This window comes from Chiloscyllium plagiosum, unplaced genomic scaffold (genome assembly GCF_037043375.1).
Source record: "Chiloscyllium plagiosum isolate Xiang-an unplaced genomic scaffold, Cpla_swu_hap1 HiC_scaffold_11, whole genome shotgun sequence".
Classification (NCBI taxonomy): Eukaryota; Metazoa; Chordata; class Chondrichthyes; order Orectolobiformes; family Hemiscylliidae; genus Chiloscyllium; species Chiloscyllium plagiosum.
The window spans coordinates 49676040-49697986 of NW_028270149.1; the positions used below are offsets into that span (position 1 = coordinate 49676040).

Sequence of the window (21947 nt, forward strand, 5' to 3'; positions counted from 1 at the left end):
CCAAAGTATATCTAAAGTGAACAGTTGTTACCCCACTGCTGCCCCCTGAAGAATTCCACCCATCATCTGTGGACATATAATCTGAACATTGGCAATTGTACCAAATGCATTCTTTAATGATCATCATGTTAAGTAGCTGCTAACTATGCCTCAGTGGGCTGGGCATGCTCATTACATTTTGAGTGCCTTGTCCTGATGCTGTTTTGTTACATGCCCTTGATTCCTTAAAATGCCATCCACTTCTGACTATTCAGTGCAATTTCTCATGATGTTTAATCACTTGCCTTGGTCTTTGGTTTCTGCATGGTTCTCCTGATTGATTTATGATAACACATGTTTAGTATACAGTTATAAAAAGTGACGAATTTCTTAATCTGTGTATGAGGCTGTTTGGGCCATATTGCAATTGCCAATTGTGCCAATGGTAGGTAAAATACACAGAGCCTGTAGGCACTGTATATAAGATTATAAGCTGTAGGAGAAGAAGTAAGTGATTCAGCCAACCAAGTCTGCTCTACCATTCCATAGGATTGTGGTTGACTGCAACATTCTTAACTCCATTTTCCTGCCTTTTGCTCAACTCTTGATTTCACTATTAATTAAGCATCTGATTAATCCCAGCTCTGAAAATACTTAACGACCCAACTTTTACAACCCTCTGCAGTAAAGAATCCCAGAGTTTGATTACTCTCTAAGAAAAGGAATTCTTCCTTATCTCTGTCTTACTTGGGTGACTCCTTCCCTGAGGTTATGTTCTCTTGTCTTCTCTCAAAGGTTGGAAACAACCTCTTTGTCAAGCCCCTGTAAGAAAATGGTATGTTTCACTAAGTTGGCTCTCATTCTTTGAAGCTCCAATGAGTACTGGCTGAACCATCTCAATATCCCTCTATGTCCAGATTAACCAAGTGAATGTTCCATGGGTTGCTTCCAATGCCAGTATCTTTCCTTAGATAATGGACCCAAACTATTCATTGTATTCCGGCTGTGGTGTAACTTGAGCCTTCTATAGTCTTTTAAAGACCTCCTTACTTTTACACCCAATTCCCTTTGAAGTAAAGGCACACGTTTCATTTGCCTGCTTTATTATCTACTGAACTTGGATGGTAGCTTTTTGTGAGTTTTTTAACCTGAACTCCCAAACCCCTTGGTGGTACAGTTTTCTGCAGTTTTTTTTCCATTAAATAAAATTCAACTCCTCTATTTGTCTGACAAAGTGCATAATCTCTTATTTCCCCACATAATATTTTATTTACCAATGTTTTGCCTGCTCACTTAACCTCACTCATCTGCACAACTTCTTTTTTCAACAATGTTTGTGTCATGGGCAAACATGGTGATTGTACATTTACTTTCCTCATCCAAGTCATTAATGCATATTGTAATAATTTTGGTCCCAATACTGATTCCTGTGACATCTTCCAATGGTTATTGGTTACAATCCTGAAAGTACCTCTTATTTCAACTCTGTTTTCTTTTTGTTTGCCAATCCTCTATTCATATTCATGAACTACTCCCTAGATATAGGATCTTGTCCATTATTACTATGGCTTCATGTTTGTGTTTTCTGTATATTGTATTTTCAGCCCTTCCACCAATGATGGTACTATGGCTTTGAGAAGTGTATTTTCTCCATTTCTTTTGAGGGAGAGGTTTTCACCCAAAAATGTAGAGTTGTTTCTTCCAAGCCAATGAAGTAAATAGCTTGTGAGGCCCTTTTTTTTATTTGAAGTTAGAACAGTAGAAGCAGCATGAATGGGTGGAGTCAGGTTCCATCAGAACCAGCGTTTTAATTTGGCTTTCAATTGTTGGGGTTTGAACTTAGCTGCGGAAGCTGTTACACATCTCTTTGCCACAACAAAAATCTGGAGTTTGCTCTCTCCATACCAGAATTTTCTCTTGGTGTTTTATTTTCTCCTTACTGGAGAAACATCGCATTTGAGACCATCTATTTTATTGAATATGCCATTGCCATGGGTGTTTATGGGATGTTACTACACTGGAACTGTTGCTGTTTAGTAGTTAAATAACCTATTATTCTATTTAGTTTTTGAATAGAAGTAAAATTATACTAATTCTTCTTTATTTTATATGTATTTTAACTGGGTGTAAGATAAGTTGTGTTATGTTTAAAGCCGAGTAACATAACCAATCGACTACATCCGAAACATAGCTCTTTACACATGCCTTGAAATAAGGTAACAGTAATGGTCCAGGCTATCTCCTTGATACATTTGAATGGGTTTGATTTAGTCCATAACATACCTTCTAACTTCAAGGGCATACAACCTAATTATGCAGTCGATAATTATTTATCTCCTAGTGTATTCAATAAATTATACAATAGATGCTGAAAACTTAAAATCTTGCTTCCTGATGTGCACTGAACAAAACCACACACAATACTCCAGACAGGATATGACTAAGGCTTTGTGCAACTGAAATATCAGGTGTGGGTATGATTGACTTCCAAATAATATTGGTTAATTCACTTTTGAGATTCTTAAGTTGATTTTGACATAATGAGTTTACAAGAAAAGATTGTTCAAAAAGAATGGACAAAGTTAAAGGTCACACAACACTAGGTATACTCCAGCAGGTTTATGTGCTTCCAAATAAACCTGTTGGAGTCCAACTTAGTGTTATGTAAGTTTTAACTTTGTCCACCCTAGTCCAACACTGACTCATCCACGTCAAAAATAATGGGTTTGACTTGAACTGGAAAGGAATTAGTATCTTAGTGGGGTGATTTGCTATTCAATTAAGGGAGACTTGTTACTGCTAGAGAGGGGGTGTGGAGAAATTCTATGTAGTAGTGCAAATTGAAAGATTCATGAGGGAAGGTTCTGAATGTGAAAAATGTAAAACAATTAGAAAAGAAAGACAAGGAAGTAAATCTGAATGAACTTGCATTTAGTTCAATGCAAGGGGTCTTACAGGTAAGACTGATGAACTCAGGGCATGTTTAGGAACATGGGATTGGGACATCATAGCTATTACAGAAACTTGGCTGAGGATACGACAGGATTGGCAGCTCAATGCTCAGGGTTTAAAATGAAACAGGAAGAAGGGGGAGTGGCGTTTTTGATTAAAGACAACATTACTGCTATAACTGATGAAGAGATTTCTAAACATTTTCCAGTGAGAAAATAGGAGTAGAAATTAGAAATAAAAAAGGAAAGATCATGAGGTTGTACTATAGGCACCTCAATTGTCAGAGAAGTTGAGAAACAAACGTAGAAAAAGCTCAGATATATGTAAAGCATAATGTTGTTGTAATGTAGGATTTTAATTTTCCAAACTTTGACTGGGGATACCATAGTGTTAAAGGTTTGAATAGTGAAGAATTTGTCAAATGTGTTCAAGAAAACTTTCCTTATCAAAACATATGTTAGGTATCGACAGCAGGGATCACGTGAATCCCTAGAAGAGTATAAAGGCAGCGGGAGTATACTTAAGAGGGTAATCAAGAGGGCAAAAGGGGACATGAGATAGCTTTGGCAAATAGGGTTAAGGAGAATCTAAAGGGATTCTACAAATACATGAAAGACAAGATTAACAAGGAAGAGAATAGGGCCCCTTAAAGATCAGCAAGACCACCTATATGTAGACCTACAGGAGAGGGGGAGATCCTAAATGAGCGTTTTGCATCAGTGTTTACTGTGGAGAAGGATATGGAAGATAGAGAACACGGGGATATAAATAGCAACATCTTGAAAATGTCAGTATTACAGAGGAGGAGATGCTGGATGTCTTAAAACACAAAGTTGGTTATATCACTAGGACCTGATCAGGTGTACCCTAAAACTCTGTGGGAAACTAGGGAAGTGACTGCTGGGCCCCTTGCTGAAATATTTATATCATCAATAGTCACAAGTGAGATGCCAGAAGACTGGAGGTTGGCTATTGTGGTGCCACTATTTATGAAAGGTGGTAAGGAAAAACCAGGGAACTATGAGCCTGACATCAGTGGTGAGCAAGTTGCTGGATGGAATCCTGAGGGAAGGGATTTATATGTATTTGGAAAGGCAAGGACCGATTAGGGACAGTCAACATGGCTTTGCACATGGGAAATCATGTCTCACTAACTTGATTGAGTTTTTGAAGAACTAACAAAGAAGATTGAGGGCAGAGCAGTGGATGTGATCTATATGGTCTTCAGTAAGGGGTTTGACAAGGTTCCGCATGGTAGACTGGCTAACAAGGCTAGATCATATGGAATACAGGGAGAAACAGCTATTTGGATAAAGAACTGACTTGAAGATAGGTGACCCAGAAAAGTGGTAGAGAGTTGCTTTTCACACTGGAGGCCTGTGACCAGCAGTGTTCTACAAGGATCAGTGCTGGGTCCACTACTTTTTGTCATTTATATAAATGATTTGGATGTGAACATAGGAGGTATGGTTAGTAAGTTTGCAGATGACACCAATTTAGGAGGTGTAGTGGACAGCAAAGAAGATTATCCGAGATTAGAAAGAGCTCTTGATCAATCTGGTCAATGGGCTGAAGAATGGGCGGATGGAGTTTAATTTAGATAAATGTGAGGTGCTACATTTTGCAAAGGCAAATCAGGGCAGGATTTAAACACTTAATGGTAAGGTCCTAGGGAGTGTTGCTGAACAAAGAGACCTTGGAGTGCGGGTTCATAGTTCCTTGAAAGTGGAGTTGCAATTAGTTAGGATAGTGAAGAAGGCGTTTGGTCTGTTTGCCTTTATTGGTCAATGCATTGAGTATAGGAGTTGGGAAGTCATGTTGCAGCTGTACAGGACATTGGTTAAACCACTTTTGGAATACTGTATGCAATTCTGGTCTCTCTGCTATAGGAAGGATGGTGTGAAACTTGAAAGGGTTCAGAAAAGATTTATAAGGATGTTGCCAGGGTTGGAGGGTTTGAACTATATGGAGAGGACGCATAGTCTGGGGTTATTTTCCCTGGAGCATTGGAGGCTGAGTGGTGACCTTATAGAGGTTTATAAAATCATGAGGGGCATGGATAAGGTAAATAGCAAAAGTCTTTTCCTCAGGGTGGGGGAGTCTAAAGTTAGAGGGCATAAGGTTAAAGTGGATGGGAAAGATTTAAAACGGACCTAAGGGACAATTCTTTTCATGTAGAGGGTAGTAAACTTTTGGAATGAGCTGCCAGAGGAAGTGATGGATGCTGGTACAATTACAACATTTAAAAGGCATCTGGATGTGTATATGAATAGAAGGAGTGATATGTGCCAAATGCTAGCAAATGGGACTAGATTAATTTAGGATATCCGAAGTCATGGATGAATTTGACTGAAAGGTCTATTTCCATGCTGTACAGCTCTATGACTCTATAATATGTGGATGTTCCTACTAGAGATGCAGCAAAGCATGATCTTCTTTTGGACAATAAGGCAGGGCAGGCGCTGAAGTGAAAGTGAATGCTTTGTGTCTAGCGATCATAATTCTATTAGTTTCAAAATGATTATGGAAGAGGATAAGCTTTTTATATAAGTTAGTTTTTAATTGAAGTAAAGCAAATTTTAATGGTATGAGACAAGTTTTAAAGATTGATGGGAGTTGACTGTTCGCAGGTAAAAGGATGTCTGACAAGTGGGAGGCATTCAAACGTGTGATAACAAAAGCTCAGGCATTTCTTTTCTTTGTTCATTCATGGATCAGGGTATCATTGGCTAGGCAGCATTTATTGCCCATCCCTAATTGCCAAGGGAGGCAGTTGAGTCAATCACATTGCTGTGGGTCTGGAGTGACCTGTCGGCCAGACCAGGTAAGGATGGCAGTTTCCTTCCCTAAGTGAACCAGATGAATTTTTCCAACAATCAACAATGGTTTCATTAATTCTGTTTTTAAAAAAATGAATTCAAATTTCACTCCCTGCTATGGCAGGATTGAAACCCAGGTCCCCAGAACATTATCTGGGAGTAGTCCAGCAATAATACTACTCAGCCATCACCTCTCCATTAGATCCAGTACATAATAAAGATAACAGCAAGGTGTCAATGAAAGACCTGAACACTGTCAGTTATTCAGGGAGATAGTTAAATATTATCTGTGACTGTCACAAAGCCCTGAATGCTTAAACAGCTTTCTCAGTGGTACCTCTATTAACAGCCATGTTGTGCTTTTTAACGTTACAATTAGCTGTCAGTCAACTGAAATGTCAATGCACAATAGAACATGAGTATGAGTAATACATCCAGTCTGTTCCAGTAAGGTTATTGAGGGAATTGTTCAGTTTAAAGCTTTATAATTACAATCATTTTCCAAAGCTTTGTTTACAAAATTCACCTCAAATGAATCCAGGAATCAGTGCTATTATCAATGCAAAGTAGGTTTGTTTTCATGAAAGTTGCGTAATTTCATGGAAATGTAAACTTTGCCTTTACCAATGGTGTTTCATAGTTATTTCTTGGAATTTGTGGTGTGTATCGAAACCCTCTTGAATGGAAAAAATCCCAAAGATGCATTGTGTTCAATGGATTCTGAAAATAAAATCAAAGATACAACTCTATACATGATCAGTAAAACAAAGAAAATATTTTCACTGGTTTATTTGCCTTTTCCATTATTGGAACTTGATGAGAAATAATTTTTAGTTCATTGTAAGTTTGTAAATTTTTAAGAATATAAGAACACAACAATGCTCAAGTGAAAGTTATTCAGCAAAAGGCAATTTCTTTTGTATACCAGTTATAATGTGTCTTTTTGCATCAGGTTTACTCAGTTTATATAACCTTCTGAAAGAAAATAGAAGGCATCACTTTATCTCTAAAGTTCCAAAAGGCAATTGAGTTTCTATCTTATAGATGTAAGCAGGGCAAATGATGAATACCATGGATCAATAATGTACAAGTTTGTCACAAATATGTAATTCCTTTTAACTCCCCTAACATTTGACATACGCAACTTATTCCACTCCTTTTGGGCAGCACATTAAGATTTTCGCTGTATTAATGGTGCAAAATAGGACCAGATTTTCCATTAAGTGGGAATCTCATCTAGGTAATTTATTCTTAGAAAAGAAGGGAACTCCACATGTTTGAAAGTGTCTTCTGCTAAGGTCTCACTCAGAAGTGTGACAACTCTTTTGTAGCATTGAACCATCAGGGGAAGGCAATTCACTCTCCTTCTTCACAGCAATCAGCTGTCATAACATCCAAATTAAAGGTACTGCCAAGGGGTAAGTACATCAGAAAGTGGGATAGCAGGATGCCAGCTGAGTAGGGAGTAGGGTGCCAGGTTAGAAGGGTGCCAAATGGATAGGGTGTCAGTAGGAGAAGGGTTAATGTGTAACTGGTGGGGCACCACTTGAAGTGGAAGTAGGATGCAAGGTGGCAAGAAGACAGGTAAGTATTTAGGTAATGGTAGGTCATGCTGTGATGAAGATTTTGGGTTCAGTGATGGGTGGGGAGGGTAGGTTTCGTATCTGGTGGTTCAGGTATCACAGTGGGGCATATTGGGTTAGTACAGCAATGGAGAACGGATGGTCAGAACTGGTCGCAGCGATATCACGATGGGGCGGTTCAACAGTCCAAGTCCAACAATGGGTGGGAAGGAGAAAGTGAGGATTGGTCTGGTTGCTGTGGCATTGGAGAAGGGGATTGAGGTGAGTGGTTGGGTCTAGAGAAGATCCCGAGGATTGGGTTTGACAGCGGCAGGAGTGGGATTGGGGCAGCATTGTCAGCTCCAAGAGATGGGTTTCAGGTACCAGACAAAAGAATCAGGTCCTGAGGTGGATAAGTTGTGGGAATTGAGTCTGGGGGGAGTGATGTCAGGTCAGAGTCTGGGAGTGTAAGGGGTCTGGGTGTTGAGTAAGGTGAGTATGGGGTCTGTTTGATAGTCTACCTCCTGAGTAACTATATATTTAATAGTCTAACTCTGCCTGATTAACTATTTTGTTTAATTTCAAAAGAATAGTCTGAAGTCTCTGATTTATATAGCAACTTTCATAAGGTTTCACATATCGAATGGCACACCAGAAATTCAATTTCCAAAGTAATCCCTTGTGATGGGATTTCTGAAAGGTCCCTATGCACAACTCTGATCTACACCTGCATAATGACTGTGTGGCAAGTGGAAAATCTGCTTGATGGAGCAAATTATTGTTACATAACATGCTTAACTTGCATCTTTAGATTAAGTGTAGCACTCTAGAGCCAGCAGTCTAAGATTCAGCTCTCAATCCAGTTGCATCATTCATTTTCCTTTTAACTAATAGTACTTTGCAAAAAACATTGTATTTGGAGAAATATCACAAGAGACACTTTGGAATCAATTTGGAGAATGTGTTGGAACATTCCAGCTAAAGATATTAGCAGATAAAAAAGAACAGAGCAGAATTTGAGGTGGACAGGGGATATGTGGTAACTTTTTATTTCTGGAGGTGTGGTGCTGGAAAAACACAGCAGATAAGGCAGCATCTGAGGAGCAGGAGAATTGACGTTTTGGGCATAAGCCCCTTATCAGGAATTATGAAGAAGGGCTTATGCCCGAAATGTCGATTCTCCTGCTCCTTGGGTGCTGCCTGACCTGCTGTGCTTTTCCAGCACCACACTCTCGACTCTGATCTCAACATTTACAGACCTTACTTTCTCCAACTTTTTATTTCTGTCCACTCCAGTTTTTCTTTCACAATTACTGTTTGCACTTCTATTTTTTGTCATTTCTGAACCAATTGTAAATATTGGCTATAAGGAACAATCTTTATTTTTCTCTTTGCCTTTTTGTTGCTGCTACACTGATAAACTAGAATCTGTTGACAAAAGTGCTTTAGTGGTGGTGGGTTGGACACATCCTGTGCTTGCTCAACACATTTGTACAACAGACGATGGTGTAAACATCAAAATCCTGTCTGATTGAACTTGTTTTTTGAATGCTTATGGCTATGCAGACACTGTTTAACAATTGAAATGCAGTTTTTTTTTATTAATCATTTGAAATTTGTGGCAAGATTGGTGAGGTCAATATTTATTGCTCTGCTCTAACTGTTTAAAGTTAGCTCCAATAATCATCTTTTCATGTTACTTTGCAAAATATATCTTGATCTCTGTATCTCTTGTACTGTTTATTAAGTCTCTATTTAATGGTATAAACAATTGTTGTAGCCGCAGGTTTTGCTGAAGCACAAGGTCTCAGAACCTACATGCATAGATTTCAATATCTCTAAGGATTTGTTGTATTTTTGTGTTGATGGGAATTAAGATAAAGGATGAGCAAGGATAGATTCTTTTTCCATCTTGGCCACTTTTTTATTTTGTACTGTACAGAATGGTCAATTGCATCATCAAACACACAAGCCAGGCATAACATGTTAGGTACAAAGCAGAGTTGCTTCTAAACTCTTTGGACAAAACGTTCCTCATGAGATTCCTGTAGACCAGATGAAAATCGATATTTCCCCTGCATTAACTTCATCATCAATTATTTCATGGATTACGTGCACAGCAAAAATACAATGATTGCACTTCAACAAATGATCCCAGCTTGAGATATGTACCAAGAAAACTTTCCAGACTTACAATGGTCAACTGTGGCCTCCGAGGTTATCAACTGATGTCAATTTATGTTGCTCATGCATGATCCTTAGAAACTGAAGTTAAGCTATAGGCAGAATTTTCCTTTCCTTGGTGTGGCACGAGCAATGATAAGGAAGATGGGAACATTTGGTGAGAACGAAAAATCAGGTTCTCAACATTGTGAAACCATTCCTGATTTCTCCAACAGGCCTTCAGTGACTTTAGAATTTTGCCATTGAGCAGTGACTACTTTATTTCCATGCATTCACTTCTCATTAAAGCCCCAACTTGTCTTATCGATATGCCTCTTTCAATTGTCCTCTCCATCACCAAATAACCATATGGTTCAGACTTCAAACAGATAAAATAGCAAGTGCATGGTGGCTACAGCTCACCAAATATTTTTCCTGGCCATCATCTCACATACCTGCACAGGATGGTTTTGCACTCATGTAGATTCTTGCTTTGGATGGCTCTTAGCTTGCACCTTCATTCATGTCACTGATTACTTGGAGGCTGCCAGCCAAGGACACATTGCTTTCTTAGCACATAAGGTCTTTGGAACTCTGTTACAGGCTGGTAGCCTTTCTGACTTGCTTTTCGTTTTAACACAGGTGGAGAGGCAGGCACTTGTGGCACTTGAGACAACCGAACATTCAAGAGGCTGGATATGTCTTTGTGCAGCTCCGTGTTGCATCAATGTCATACTTGTCCTATGTTCCAGCAGTTTACTCATATTGCATGTGCTTCAAGTAAATGATGATAACATTAGAAAGCTAGTGGGGTAAAGGGGAACTACAGACAGTTATGACCATTACCACAGTCAGTCAAGAGACTTGTTCTAGTCCAGCAGGTTTGCTGTGGTCAGTCTTGGCCTTGAAGTCTGGGGATTGGGTCACAGTCAGTTCTGCAGGTCAAGTGCAACTGATATGGGGATTGCATGTAGGTCAGTTGGGCTGCTGATGAGATATCAGTCTAGGAGGTGGGGCCAATCTTTCCTGCAGTGACACAAAGAGAGGCTTGTGTATTTTGGAAGTAGATGGAAGAGTGATTAATGGTGATACATGAGCAGGAGAGATGGTGAGGTGAACTCAGTGACTAAGTATGAACACAAGGTAGAAAGGGTTTGAAGTTTTGGAGGATGACATGGACATGATGTGAATTACATTGACAGTATTGCCCACAAGTCTTGATGAGATGCATTTGTTGTGGCAGAGCTAGCGGATGTGCTGGCCCTGTAAGTGTGAAATAGCAGAGAGAAGATAAGGGAACATTCCCTTGTGGAATTTTGAAGATTACTGACCTACTCTAGGCAATGTTGGGGCCACTTCAGTACTGATGTGAGGTTCTATTTGCATCCAGAGTGGGCTCCTGTTGAAGTCAGGTAAATAAAGGACTACTCACCTTTCCACCAACCTATCCACCAACACCCCCTGTTACAAAGTAGAAGTGAGCTTTCCTTACCTCTGAGCCAGGTGAATGTTGACACTTTAGCACCACAGTGTGAGGGCTAATTCCTGGCCTGCAGAGTCAGAAGTTGTGTGTGGCTAAGCTTTAAATATGATGCCTGAGGCTACATGCTGTCAGTGGTGAGCACTTCCACCTCTCCAGATGTGAGATTCCCAAAACAGGCTCTTGAGTATAACATGAATGAGCATAGAGGTGAAGAGTGGAGAGTTCCATGAGAAAGGCTGTGGCAGAGCATTGTCCATACTTTGCAATTTTTTTTATGAGACATGTAAATGATATAATCACTGTACCACCTTATGTGACTTGACTGAGACTCTATTTTCCTGGGGTCACTTACAACTGAGAGAAGTGTGCTACAGTTTGTAACTGAGTTGCTCAGTACTAGCTCTGGCATGCCAGTGCCTGTGATGATAACATACCTCTAGATGCCAAGTGCTGAAATAAGCATCTATTGAATCTTTCAGCACTTTGTGATTCATGTCTGGTTCTTATGTTATGGTAACTAATATAAATAACACCACATCAGGTGTTTAATTCCCTGCTGAAGGTTAAAAAAGTCCATCATTAGCAGGTTGTGCCTTCACAATCTATCAGCATTAAGAGCAAATTACAACAGATGCTGGAGTCTGTACTGAAAACAGTGTGATCATGTTCCCCAATTCTCTCTTTTCATCCCATCAACCTCCACATTCAAAGGATCATCCTCACCAAACACCAAACACTCCCCCGTCTGCATTTCCATCTGTCCACCATGTACAAGGCACAAGTCAGGAGTGTGGTGGAATACTCCCCACTTGCCTGGATGAGTGCAACCCCTACAACACTCAAGAATCTTGGCACCATCCAGGACAAAGCAGCCCACTTGATTGGCACTGGATCCACAAGCATCCACTCCCTCCACCAATGCTCAGAAGCAGTAGTGTGTACTATCTACAAGATGCACTGCAGAAATTCACCAAAGATCCTCAAACAGCACCTTCCAAATCCACCACCACACCCATCTGGAACAACAAGGACAGCAGATCTAAGGGAACAGCACCTGCTTCAAGTTCCCCTCCAAACCACTTACTTTCCTGACTTGGAAATATATCACCATTCCTTCACTGTGACTGGGTCGAAATCCTGGAATTATCTTCCCAATGGCATTGTGGGTCAACTCACAGCAGGTAGACTACAGCAGTTCAAGAAGGCAGCTCACCACCACCTTCTCAAGGGTAACTAGGGATGGGCAATCAATGCTGGCCAGCCAGCAATACCCCCCTCCAACAAGCAAACTGTTGGAATTAACTGTGAATTCTGTTTTTAAACTCACAGTTCCCACATCTCCAATTTCATCTCACAAAACACTTTTAATGATAATGACAAATTCTGTCTTAACAAGATGAATTTTAGGGACAGGTGATTTAATTTTGTTTTTGATCTGGCTTTCAATGAGCAGAAAATTGAGTTTACATTGTCCCTACCTCCAGAAAGAATGATAATGGAATCCAAGCCTTGGGAGAACTGAGCTTTAGAAATGCATCTTATCAATTGAAGATGAAGCTTTCTTGTTAATAAGAAACATAAAGGCCTAGAAATTAGTCTGGATCAGTTTTTGGATTCAGGGATTGTGATTGGCCATATTTCTCTCATATTTCCATGATTACAATATGTAGCCAAACATGGCTGTAGCTGGTTAGTTACGTATTCAATGGGGCTGGGGAGTAGGGAGGTCCTAGCAGTTTATGAAGCTATTCAATTTCCACCTCCTAATCAGAGTCTATCCCTCTTTTAAAAAATCTGTTCTGACTGAAAGGAATGCAAATTGTCTCTAATTTGCAATACAGCAGCAGCGCAGATAGAAGGTTCTTCTTTATGAATTAGGCACTAGTAGTTTTATTCATGGAATTCAACAGGAAGAGGGAGGTCATGGGTCAGTGGTGGACTAGAAGGCTTGCCATCTGAAGGGGACAGCTACAAGTGTTCAGGGAGGTCAATGTATACAGTCTCAGCCCAAGAACCTGGCAGCATTGTCACAAGAGTGATCATGGGTAACTAATGCATCTTGACATGATCTACTCAACTAACCAACAGTATCTCATACTGCTCAATGGAACGTTGATCCACATCACTCGCACAGCAACAGCCCCTGATGCTCAGGCATTACATTCAGATATTCTGCCTTCTCCTCGCACACGTTTTCAATGGTATTAGCCTCAGAGTCACTGTTCACTGCCTTCACATGCCTCCAAATATGCAACTGTCACAAGATTATTACGAAAACACAGTACAGCACACCGACGCATATCCTACTCTCTCTTTTGCAGGACAAAATAGATGAACAAAAATTGTGGGGATAAGGGCAGTTGATTGCCCTGTCCATTCCAGATGAAATTTCCTGGATCTCGTTGTGAAACAGTTAATTACATTTCAAGACACCAAGAACATTGAAGATGGCAATATGTTCCTGCCTTGAGTATATTCCCAACCCTCTCTGTGCTATCTGCTTTGAAGTGGAAGTGGTGATATGTACAGGAGCAGGTCAATCAGCTCCTTAAGCATCCTCTGCCATTTAACTATATCACCATTGATCTGTTATATTATTGCCACTTTCCTGTGCTATCCTTGTAACCGTTGATAGTTGCAAGATAGAAATCAAATATTTCTAAATGTCAAAGATACAGTGTGGTAGAGAATTCCAAAGATTCACTGCTAGTAACAAAGGAAATTCCTAATCTCAGCCCGAAATGAACTATTCTTATTCTGAAATTGTCTCCTTATTCTAGATTACAACACCCCTAATATGTTCCATACCTCTAGCCATGGGAAACAACCTGTATCTCCCCTATCAAATCCTGTATACTTCAATGAGATAACCACCCATTTTTCTAAATGCCAGTGAATACAAGCCCAGTCTCCTCAGACTCTCATTGGACAGTCCTACGGATCAGTTTGATGAACGTTTGTTCTGTCATGTTGACAAATGTTTCCATCCCTTGGTAAGGAGATCAAAACACAATACTCAGGATACAGTCACTCCAAAGCTCTATACAAGCCTTTTTTATTCCTTTTCTTAAATTCTCTTTGCAATTCGGCCAATATACCATCTCCCTTCCTAATTCCTTGCAACACCTGCATATTAGTTTTCCATGACTTACAAACAAGGACTCTTGCTATTATATCTGCATTATTGTTTCTCTTACCAAAATGGATAACTTCTAATTTTTTTTTCACATTTTATTCTGTAATTTTCTTGCTTACTCTTCTAGCCTGTCAAAATCCCTTGAAGCTTGTATACAACTTTCTCAAAATCACATTCCAACCTAGTTTTGTGTCATCAACAAACCTGGAAATATTTTGTTTGGCATTAAATCTCTGAAAACCCAATTATATCACATCCACTGTTTTCCTATTAATTTATTATGCTTGTTATATCCTCAAAAACCTCTAACAGGTTTGTCAAGCAAGATTTTCCTTTCATAAATCCATGCTGACACTGTTGAGTCCTACCATAAGTGTCCAGTTTTGACATGCTCTTTAATAGAATCAAACATATTTCCTATTGATCTCCAGCTAATAAGTCTGTAGTTATGTGTTTTCTGTCTTCTCCTTTCTCAAATAGTGGTACAGTATTACAGTTATTGTCTTCCAACTTGTTGGAATTGTTCCAGAATTAATAAAACCTGTATGATAACCAGCAGCACATCCATTATTTATAAACCACGTCTTCCAACATTGTAGGGTATAGATCATCAGGTCCAAGGTATTTATTAACTTGCAGTCCCATTCAGTAAGTTTTAATGTATTAAGCTTTAAAGTATTAGATTTCTCCTAGAAGCAACATTTCAAATACAATTTTATTGAAAAGTGCTGGTAGTACATTTATAGAGCTATCATAACTTTAAAGTACATTTAATATCGGTGATGCTGATTGAAACGCTCATTGAATGTCATGGCTAAGAACTGATTGCTTCTATTTCAGATGAAAGACCTAACACATGCCTTGAATCTTGCAATATTTACTTGATGCATTTTCCACAGGTTACTACTCATTCAATAAGCGTTGTTCATTTCTCTCTATTCTTCATTAGCTTTGTGTCATGGGTAGATATTACTTCAGACTAGTTCTGAAGGATATGCACCAGGTCCAAATTGTTAGCTGTCTGACTGTCTCTGTGTGTCTCTGTCTGTCTCAATGTCCCAGACATTGACCTGTAAATCGTTTAACTTTTACCTTTTTTGGACTTCCTTCTAATTGATGATCACTGTGTTATGTGTGTTACATTATTATTTATTTTTGAGTTTAGTAACTAAAATTTCACTGTTTTGTTACCTCAACAAAGCCTGGTTAAATTGGTTCTTTTTAAAATATAAATACATTCGGTCTGGAAGGAAAGAACAATGAGAAAGAAGTCATGTTTGCATTAAGCCTGTTGTGCCAACTGAGTGTGTAGGTTAACAAAGAAGGGAAAAAATGAGTGAAGCAAGTTCATCACTCTTCACCCAGGAGTTTAACAATTTAGGGTATCCTTTTTGGAATTGTAATTACTTAGGGAAAACTTCCCTGGGCTCCGGTTATAACAAGGTAGCATGAATTTAAGTTTCAAATTATCAGTCCAAGTCTGAATACAATGGAGGTCTTCCCGCATATATATGCTTCTGTATCTGAGAGGTCATGAATGGTGTTGAACATTATACAATCATCAACGAGCATTCCCACTTCTGACATCATGATGGAAGGTAGCTATCATTCTGATGCCAGTAGACTTAACAATAGCATCTGGCATCATTCTTAATGTAGCATGATATTGTCAAGCTGGGTGAATGTGTGATTATTTTCAGATGCATAAAGGAAAGTTTTGCAGTCATATAGTGCTTTTTAATCTCTACTGGAGTTCTCAAAGCACTTTACAACTGATTAAGTACTTTTGAACTGTAACCACAATTCTAATGTACCAAAATGTCAGCCAATGAGATCCCACAGCTCTCAAGAATAATAATGTGCTTATTCCCAGAAAACTGATTTATGTGCTCGCGTTGAAGGATCAATATTGGCCAGGATACTAGACAGAATTCTTGCTCTTCTTTGAAGTAATGCCACGGGATATTCTAAATGCACCCAAGTAGCCTCACGTTTAAAATTTCATTCAAAAAACAGCTTTTTTTGACATTGCAGTAATCTCATGGAACAAACTATTTGATAATTTTGCTAAAGTTCTCGAGTGGAATTTTTCACTGAGATGCAAATGCTACAAACTGAGCCATGACTTTCAGAAATACATTGTCACCCTGCTCAGTATGCTGTTCACCTCACTGTCTTGAATTTGCAGCCCTCTTGAACTGTAATGGGTTTCTGGTGCTTGCGCTTCATCTGGTTGAGGACCCGGATGCTGGATACTCCTTCCTCAGCCGAAATCCTCTTCTATTGCATGCCATTTTTTCCTGCGCAAGGAGAGGGTGAGAATTAGTAAGTGCCAATTGAAGTATCCATGAATGGGGTTTTTAATGCAGAAGAAGAAACTGCACACAGAACTGGGAATGGTTCAGCAGAAAGCATGTTGCTGGAAAGTGAAGTGAGAAAAGTCAGAACAGAGTGCTGGCAGTGAATCATAAGAGAACACAATCACTCTGATTCCAAACACATTCACACACTTCTTGTCTGCTTGGAGTTGGTGATGAAGACTGTTATGTAAGGGAAGAAGAGAAAGTCTGTTGGCATGATAACGATGTGAAGAAGTATGGTCACCCCTTCTGTTTGCATTGAAGTGGTTACTACATTAAATTCAGGTCTGAGGAATGATAACACCAAAACTCTCAAGCTTAGCAGGCAGTCACTAGTACTTGTATTTATGTAGGCTTTTGGAATTTTCTTCCATGTTGGAGAAAAAAACCTATTTCCTTGCCCTGATCGCCTCAACAAAAACTGACCAGGAAGTTGTCAATGAGGCTGGAAGTTTTGAAATTAATCTTAGGGGGAAAAAAAAATCAGCTCTTCAGCAATCTGGAAGAAGGAAAAGCAACCTCCCTCTAAGATCTGTAAATAGTCTTTGGATGAATTCATCAGTCATTCCACTCTGAAGATAGGTAAATGAGCTTTTCTTGAGACCTGGGAGTGGATTTTGTGCTTGTCCTACCCCACTCTCAGTTCTTCACCAATCCCAGAGTCACCCCCAGTTAAAATGTCCATTATATGGCTGAGGAAAGCCATCAGCTCATTTGAGCTAATCCATCAAGTAGGATCCTCCAGATCCTCCAACTTTCTTTTTGCACAATATATCCAAGACTCTCCCCAGATGTCATGATATCAAGACAAACACAATTTCCAATTCCATCAGCATACAATCATTGCTTAGGCACATGCATTAGAATCATGATAGATGCATAGCCAAAGATCTTCTGTACAGTGAACTGACCTCCAGGTTCCATATCTACACTGCAAGTAACTGCAAGTGAGATATGAAAGTGATGGACATTGACACTGCTGACTAGAAGGATAGTGGAAGAGGTAAATAGAAACAAAAGCTGGATGAGAAGGGGGCTGAGAGAAGATAGAGGTCAACAGATTTCTGCATGTTCTCAGCCCACTGTAATCCCTTGCTGCAAATGAGACTCAGGCAGCCAAGCCAAGGTGCGGGAGTCTTGAATAACCCAGTCAATGCATAATACAGAGTTAACCACCACAATACCAATTATAGTTTTACAGGATGGAAAAGTGTTGCCACTGCCAATTAAATGTCCTTTACTGAATCCCAATAAATGTTATGATTGACTTTTATGGAGCCCCCCCCCTCCCCCATCCCCTTTAATTACAGGTACAGGGAAAGCAGTAAAGTCATAAAAACCCGTCACAATTCCTTCAAACCCAAGTGCTCCAGGTTCATAAATATTAACACATTCCCATAAAGAATTGGCACGTGAAATGTCTGATGAATTCATACGGCAGGAAGTGAATGTATAAACTCATGCCCATTAATTTCATAATTACTGCGTTTCCCACCCTGACCTACTTTAGATAATAATGGATGTAAGTACTTTTCCCTTCGATACTATTACATCCTTACCTTTTTCCAAACACTTTTTTTCTGTATGAACATGTGATCATTCAATGCAATCATTTGCTGATCATACTCTTCAATGGCTTTTATCTAACCTGTATACCACAGGCAATCAAATACTCACCAATCTTAAACTTACTGAATAAGTATTGGTTAGAAAATGGCTTAGTGTTATTATTGCTAGACTGTTAATCCAGAGACCCGGATAGTGCCCTAGGAAGACCCAGGTTTGAAATCCGCCATGATGGGTGGTGGAATTTGAATTCAATGAAAATAACTGTGGAATTAAGAATGTATTGACGACCATGAAACCATTATTGATGGTTGCAAAACCCATCTGCTCTTAACTTAATCCCAGTTCCAAGCCTCCAACCCAGTACTGCCCTCCGGACCTGTCCATCACTCCTCACCCCCTCTCCCCAACCAAACTGTCACCTTCTCCCTCACCTTTATCCACCTATCGCTTTCTTAGCTATTTCCCCTCCCCCAATTCCATTCCCATCCCATTTACTCTCAGCCCTGACCCACAAGCCTTATTACTGATGAAGGGCTTATGCCCGAAACGTTGATTCTCCTGCTCCTTGGATGCTGCCTGACTTGCTGTGTTTTTCCAGCAACACACTCTCGACTCTGATCTCCAGCATCTGCAGAGCTCACTGACTCTTAAGTGCTCTCTGGGCAAATAGGGATGGGCAATAATGCTGGGCTAGCCTGCAATGCCCTCACTTTAATGAAATTTTTTTTAAAAAACCTGAGCTCTCACTGCCTTGTGTGGTAGGAAATCCCAAAATTCACAACCCTCCGAGTTAAAAAAAATACTCAATCTCAGACCTAAGTGGCATACCTCTTTATTTTTAAATTGTACCCACTAGATGCACAACTCTCAACCCAGAGGAGCATTCTGCCTGCATGTATCCTGCCTATCCCTTCTAAGTATTTTCTATGATTCGGAGATGCCGGTGTTGGACTGGGTTGTACAAAGTTAAAAATCACAAAACACCAGGTTATAGTCCAACAGGTTTAATTGGAAGCACACTAGCTTTCGGAGCACCTTCATCAGGTGATCATCTGATGAAGGAGCGTTGCTCCGAAAGCTAGTGTGCTTCCAATTAAACCTGTTGGACTATAACCTGGTGTTATGTGATTTTTAATTAAGTATTTTCTAAGTATCAATGAGATCACCTTAGATTTTATAAACTGTAGAGAATATTGGCCCAGTTTGCCAAATCTATCTTTAGAGTACAGTCTTACTATCTTGAGAACAAATCTGATGAACCTTTGCACTCTCTCTATGGCAATAATAGTTTTCCTGAGATAAGGGGATCAAAACAGTAGCATTATTCCGGGTGTAGTCTAACTCAACTGCCTTAAAATTAAATACTTTATCACTGGTTTGCGAAAATCCGCTTGTAAAGTAAAAGCTGATATTCTATTAACCTTCTGAATAACTTGCTACGTTTTCACGTTAGCCTTGGTAGCTTATCAACTAGGACACCTAAGTATAGATGTATACTTTCCAACTTCTTGCCATTAAAGAAATATTCTGCACATCCCTTCCTCCTATGGCTGTTTTAGACAGTATGTAATAGTACAGACAGGATGGTGAGACTTCTTGTTCAAATTTAAGCACTTCCAGACCGTGGATACCACAATGATCCAGGTGCTGATTTCAGACCAGGGTGGGAGAGTTTGAAATGGTGCACAGTTGGGAAGTACATATGGTGCTTGCTGTATGAACACTGGAAGGTTCCAATATTAGTCAGATTTTGCAAGATAGCGGGACATAGGCATCATGGAGGCAGAGTGCAGTGTTAATGAGGTGAGCAACTTAAAATGGCATAAGCAAAGTTGCTAGAACTCACAAAAATAAACCCTCCATGAGCTTCCCTGAAATTAACACCTGGCTGATTTTTGGGGAAATTCAGTCCATTGTCTATCACACCAATGTAGCTTGCATACTATTGCAATAGTAGCAATAAACTACATCCTATTTAAGACACAAGCCACCTTTTGATAAACAACGTGTGTTTTTTATCTGCTACGCTAACCCAGGCAGGCCCTATAGACTCAGGAAGGAGGATGGTAGCAGCAAACATACCAGATATCATTTTCAGCAAGGTGAAGTATGCTGAGAATCCATCATACAATAGCCATAAAACAGTCCAAACCACTAGAAAAATGTGTCTCAATCTTATAAAGTAGCATATAAGAATCCCTGTAATATAGTGTCCATCACTTGACCTGTAACACCTATGGTTTGTGGATAGTTTGAAGAACAGGTTGAGGCAGCTGATGCTGGCACTTTTAGTGGCCCTCTAGTTGCTATAACTAAGAGATCATCACCTATTTCTGACAGGCATACTGACTGTTTAAAACTGGAATGGATCAGATCAGACTCCCAGATTGGTACATTTTCCTTTTGCCTCAACCTTCCTGGCAATGTTCCATTTACAGGCTGGTTGTGACATGAAAATCAACTCAATGAATTTTCAAGTGAAAAATAACAGGGCATGGAATTTTGTAGCTTGCTTTATTTCTCAATGAGTGATCCAGAAATTTAGAAAACATAATCACAATGCCAAAAGTGTATATTTAAACATTGTTCCAGTAGCTTCTACTAGTTAGACATGAATAATTAAAGTAACCAACAGCATACTAAACCTCAAAACTCCACCTATGTATCATGATCCTAGCCTGCTTCTGTTAAGTTTGGGTAAAAGTGGCAATTTCAAATAAAAACAACATGTTTATTCTTGATATTCTGATTTCAGGCATGAAAGGGTGAATAAAAACCACATTGTTTCACGAAAAATACAATTCTATTTTGGATCAGTTCGGAAACAGTCTTGTAATTCATGTACTGTTTAATACGGCTGATTTTTTTTGCAGACTATTAAAACTGAATTAAAACTTAAGCTTCCAGTAACTGTCTCAAATTACCATCACAATGCTGTTTCTTTTTTGACACTTTAATCCAGCTTTTATATAAAACAAGTTGAGGCTGAACAATGACTAAGAACCTTAGGAAAGTAGACAAATTGCTGGAACATTGCATCAAATAAGTTCACACCCTTGCTTCCGTATGACGAACTCACAGGCAAGATATTATCAGTCCCTTTAGTATTGAAACTTTTTCAGCGAGTTACCTGAACTATTTACTGCTGCAATGTACCTGGGTTTTTCACTTCCAACTTCTCTTTTGAAATCAATGAAGACATGTGGTTCAGTTCCGGTAAGTTTTTTTACATTCTTCTGCAGTTGAATGAAGTTGAAGTGGAAGGCAGATGCAAAATGTTTTTCCTGCTGACAATCTAGCAAGTTTCTGTATGCTTTGAGAGAAAAGAATAATGAAAGAAAACTGATCACTTGGCCAGTTCTAGACAGGGAAAAAGAAATCCCGACTCATACATGAAAATTGTTTCATCAGGTTTTTAAATGGTCTCAAAGAGCTTTCAAAATGTTGCTAAGTTTAGTGTAGCAGCTAATTCAATCCTGAAAAATGAAAGTGCGGAAAGTTACTTGTCCTGGTGGGGAGGGTTGTTTGATATGATAACCTCAGAGGACTTTAATTTCAAACTTAAATTGTGGTATATCTAATCCGTGACTAATCTAATCAGTCACTAAGCACATTCAGTCAGAAGTTTTACGATACCAGGTTATAGTCCAGTTTGAAATCACAAACAGGGTTAAGGAAAATCCCAAAGCCTTTTATTCATATATAAGAAGCAAGAGGGTAACTAGAGAAAGGATTGGCGCACTCGAGGACAAGGGAGGAAAGTTATGCGTGGAGTCAGAGAAAATGGGTGGGATTCTTAATGAGTACTTTGAATCAGTATTTACCCAGTAGAAGGACTTGACAGATGTTGCAGTTAAGGATAGATCTTTGATTACTCTAGGTCATTTTGACAAAAGGAGGAAGGAAGTGTTGGGTATTCTAAAA

General features: G+C 39.3%; 1 protein-coding gene and 1 long non-coding RNA gene across 4 annotated transcripts in view; one reads left to right on the top strand and one right to left on the bottom strand.

The window, feature by feature from the left end:
* The window catches only part of arhgap36 (Rho GTPase activating protein 36), a 217779-nt gene that overhangs the window by 21775 nt on the left and 174057 nt on the right, over positions 1-21947 (top strand). The window contains exon 1 of one of the 3 annotated variants that reach the window (XM_043704709.2): positions 21110-21239. The exons of 1 other annotated variant lie outside the window; for it this stretch is intronic. In XM_043704709.2, the coding sequence (XP_043560644.2) occupies positions 21174-21239 (66 nt within the window). In that variant the 5' untranslated portion in view covers positions 21110-21173. Of the gene's footprint in view, positions 1-21109; positions 21240-21947 lie in introns of those variants that run through there. One more of the 3 variants, XM_087992042.1, reaches the window with a different exon arrangement.
* LOC148148794 (uncharacterized) lies at positions 14792-21526 on the bottom strand. The gene is made up of 2 exons (XR_015758657.1): positions 21180-21526; positions 14792-16394 (listed from the first exon to the last, which is right to left on the bottom strand). It is a non-coding gene; the product is annotated as an uncharacterized LOC148148794 (long non-coding RNA).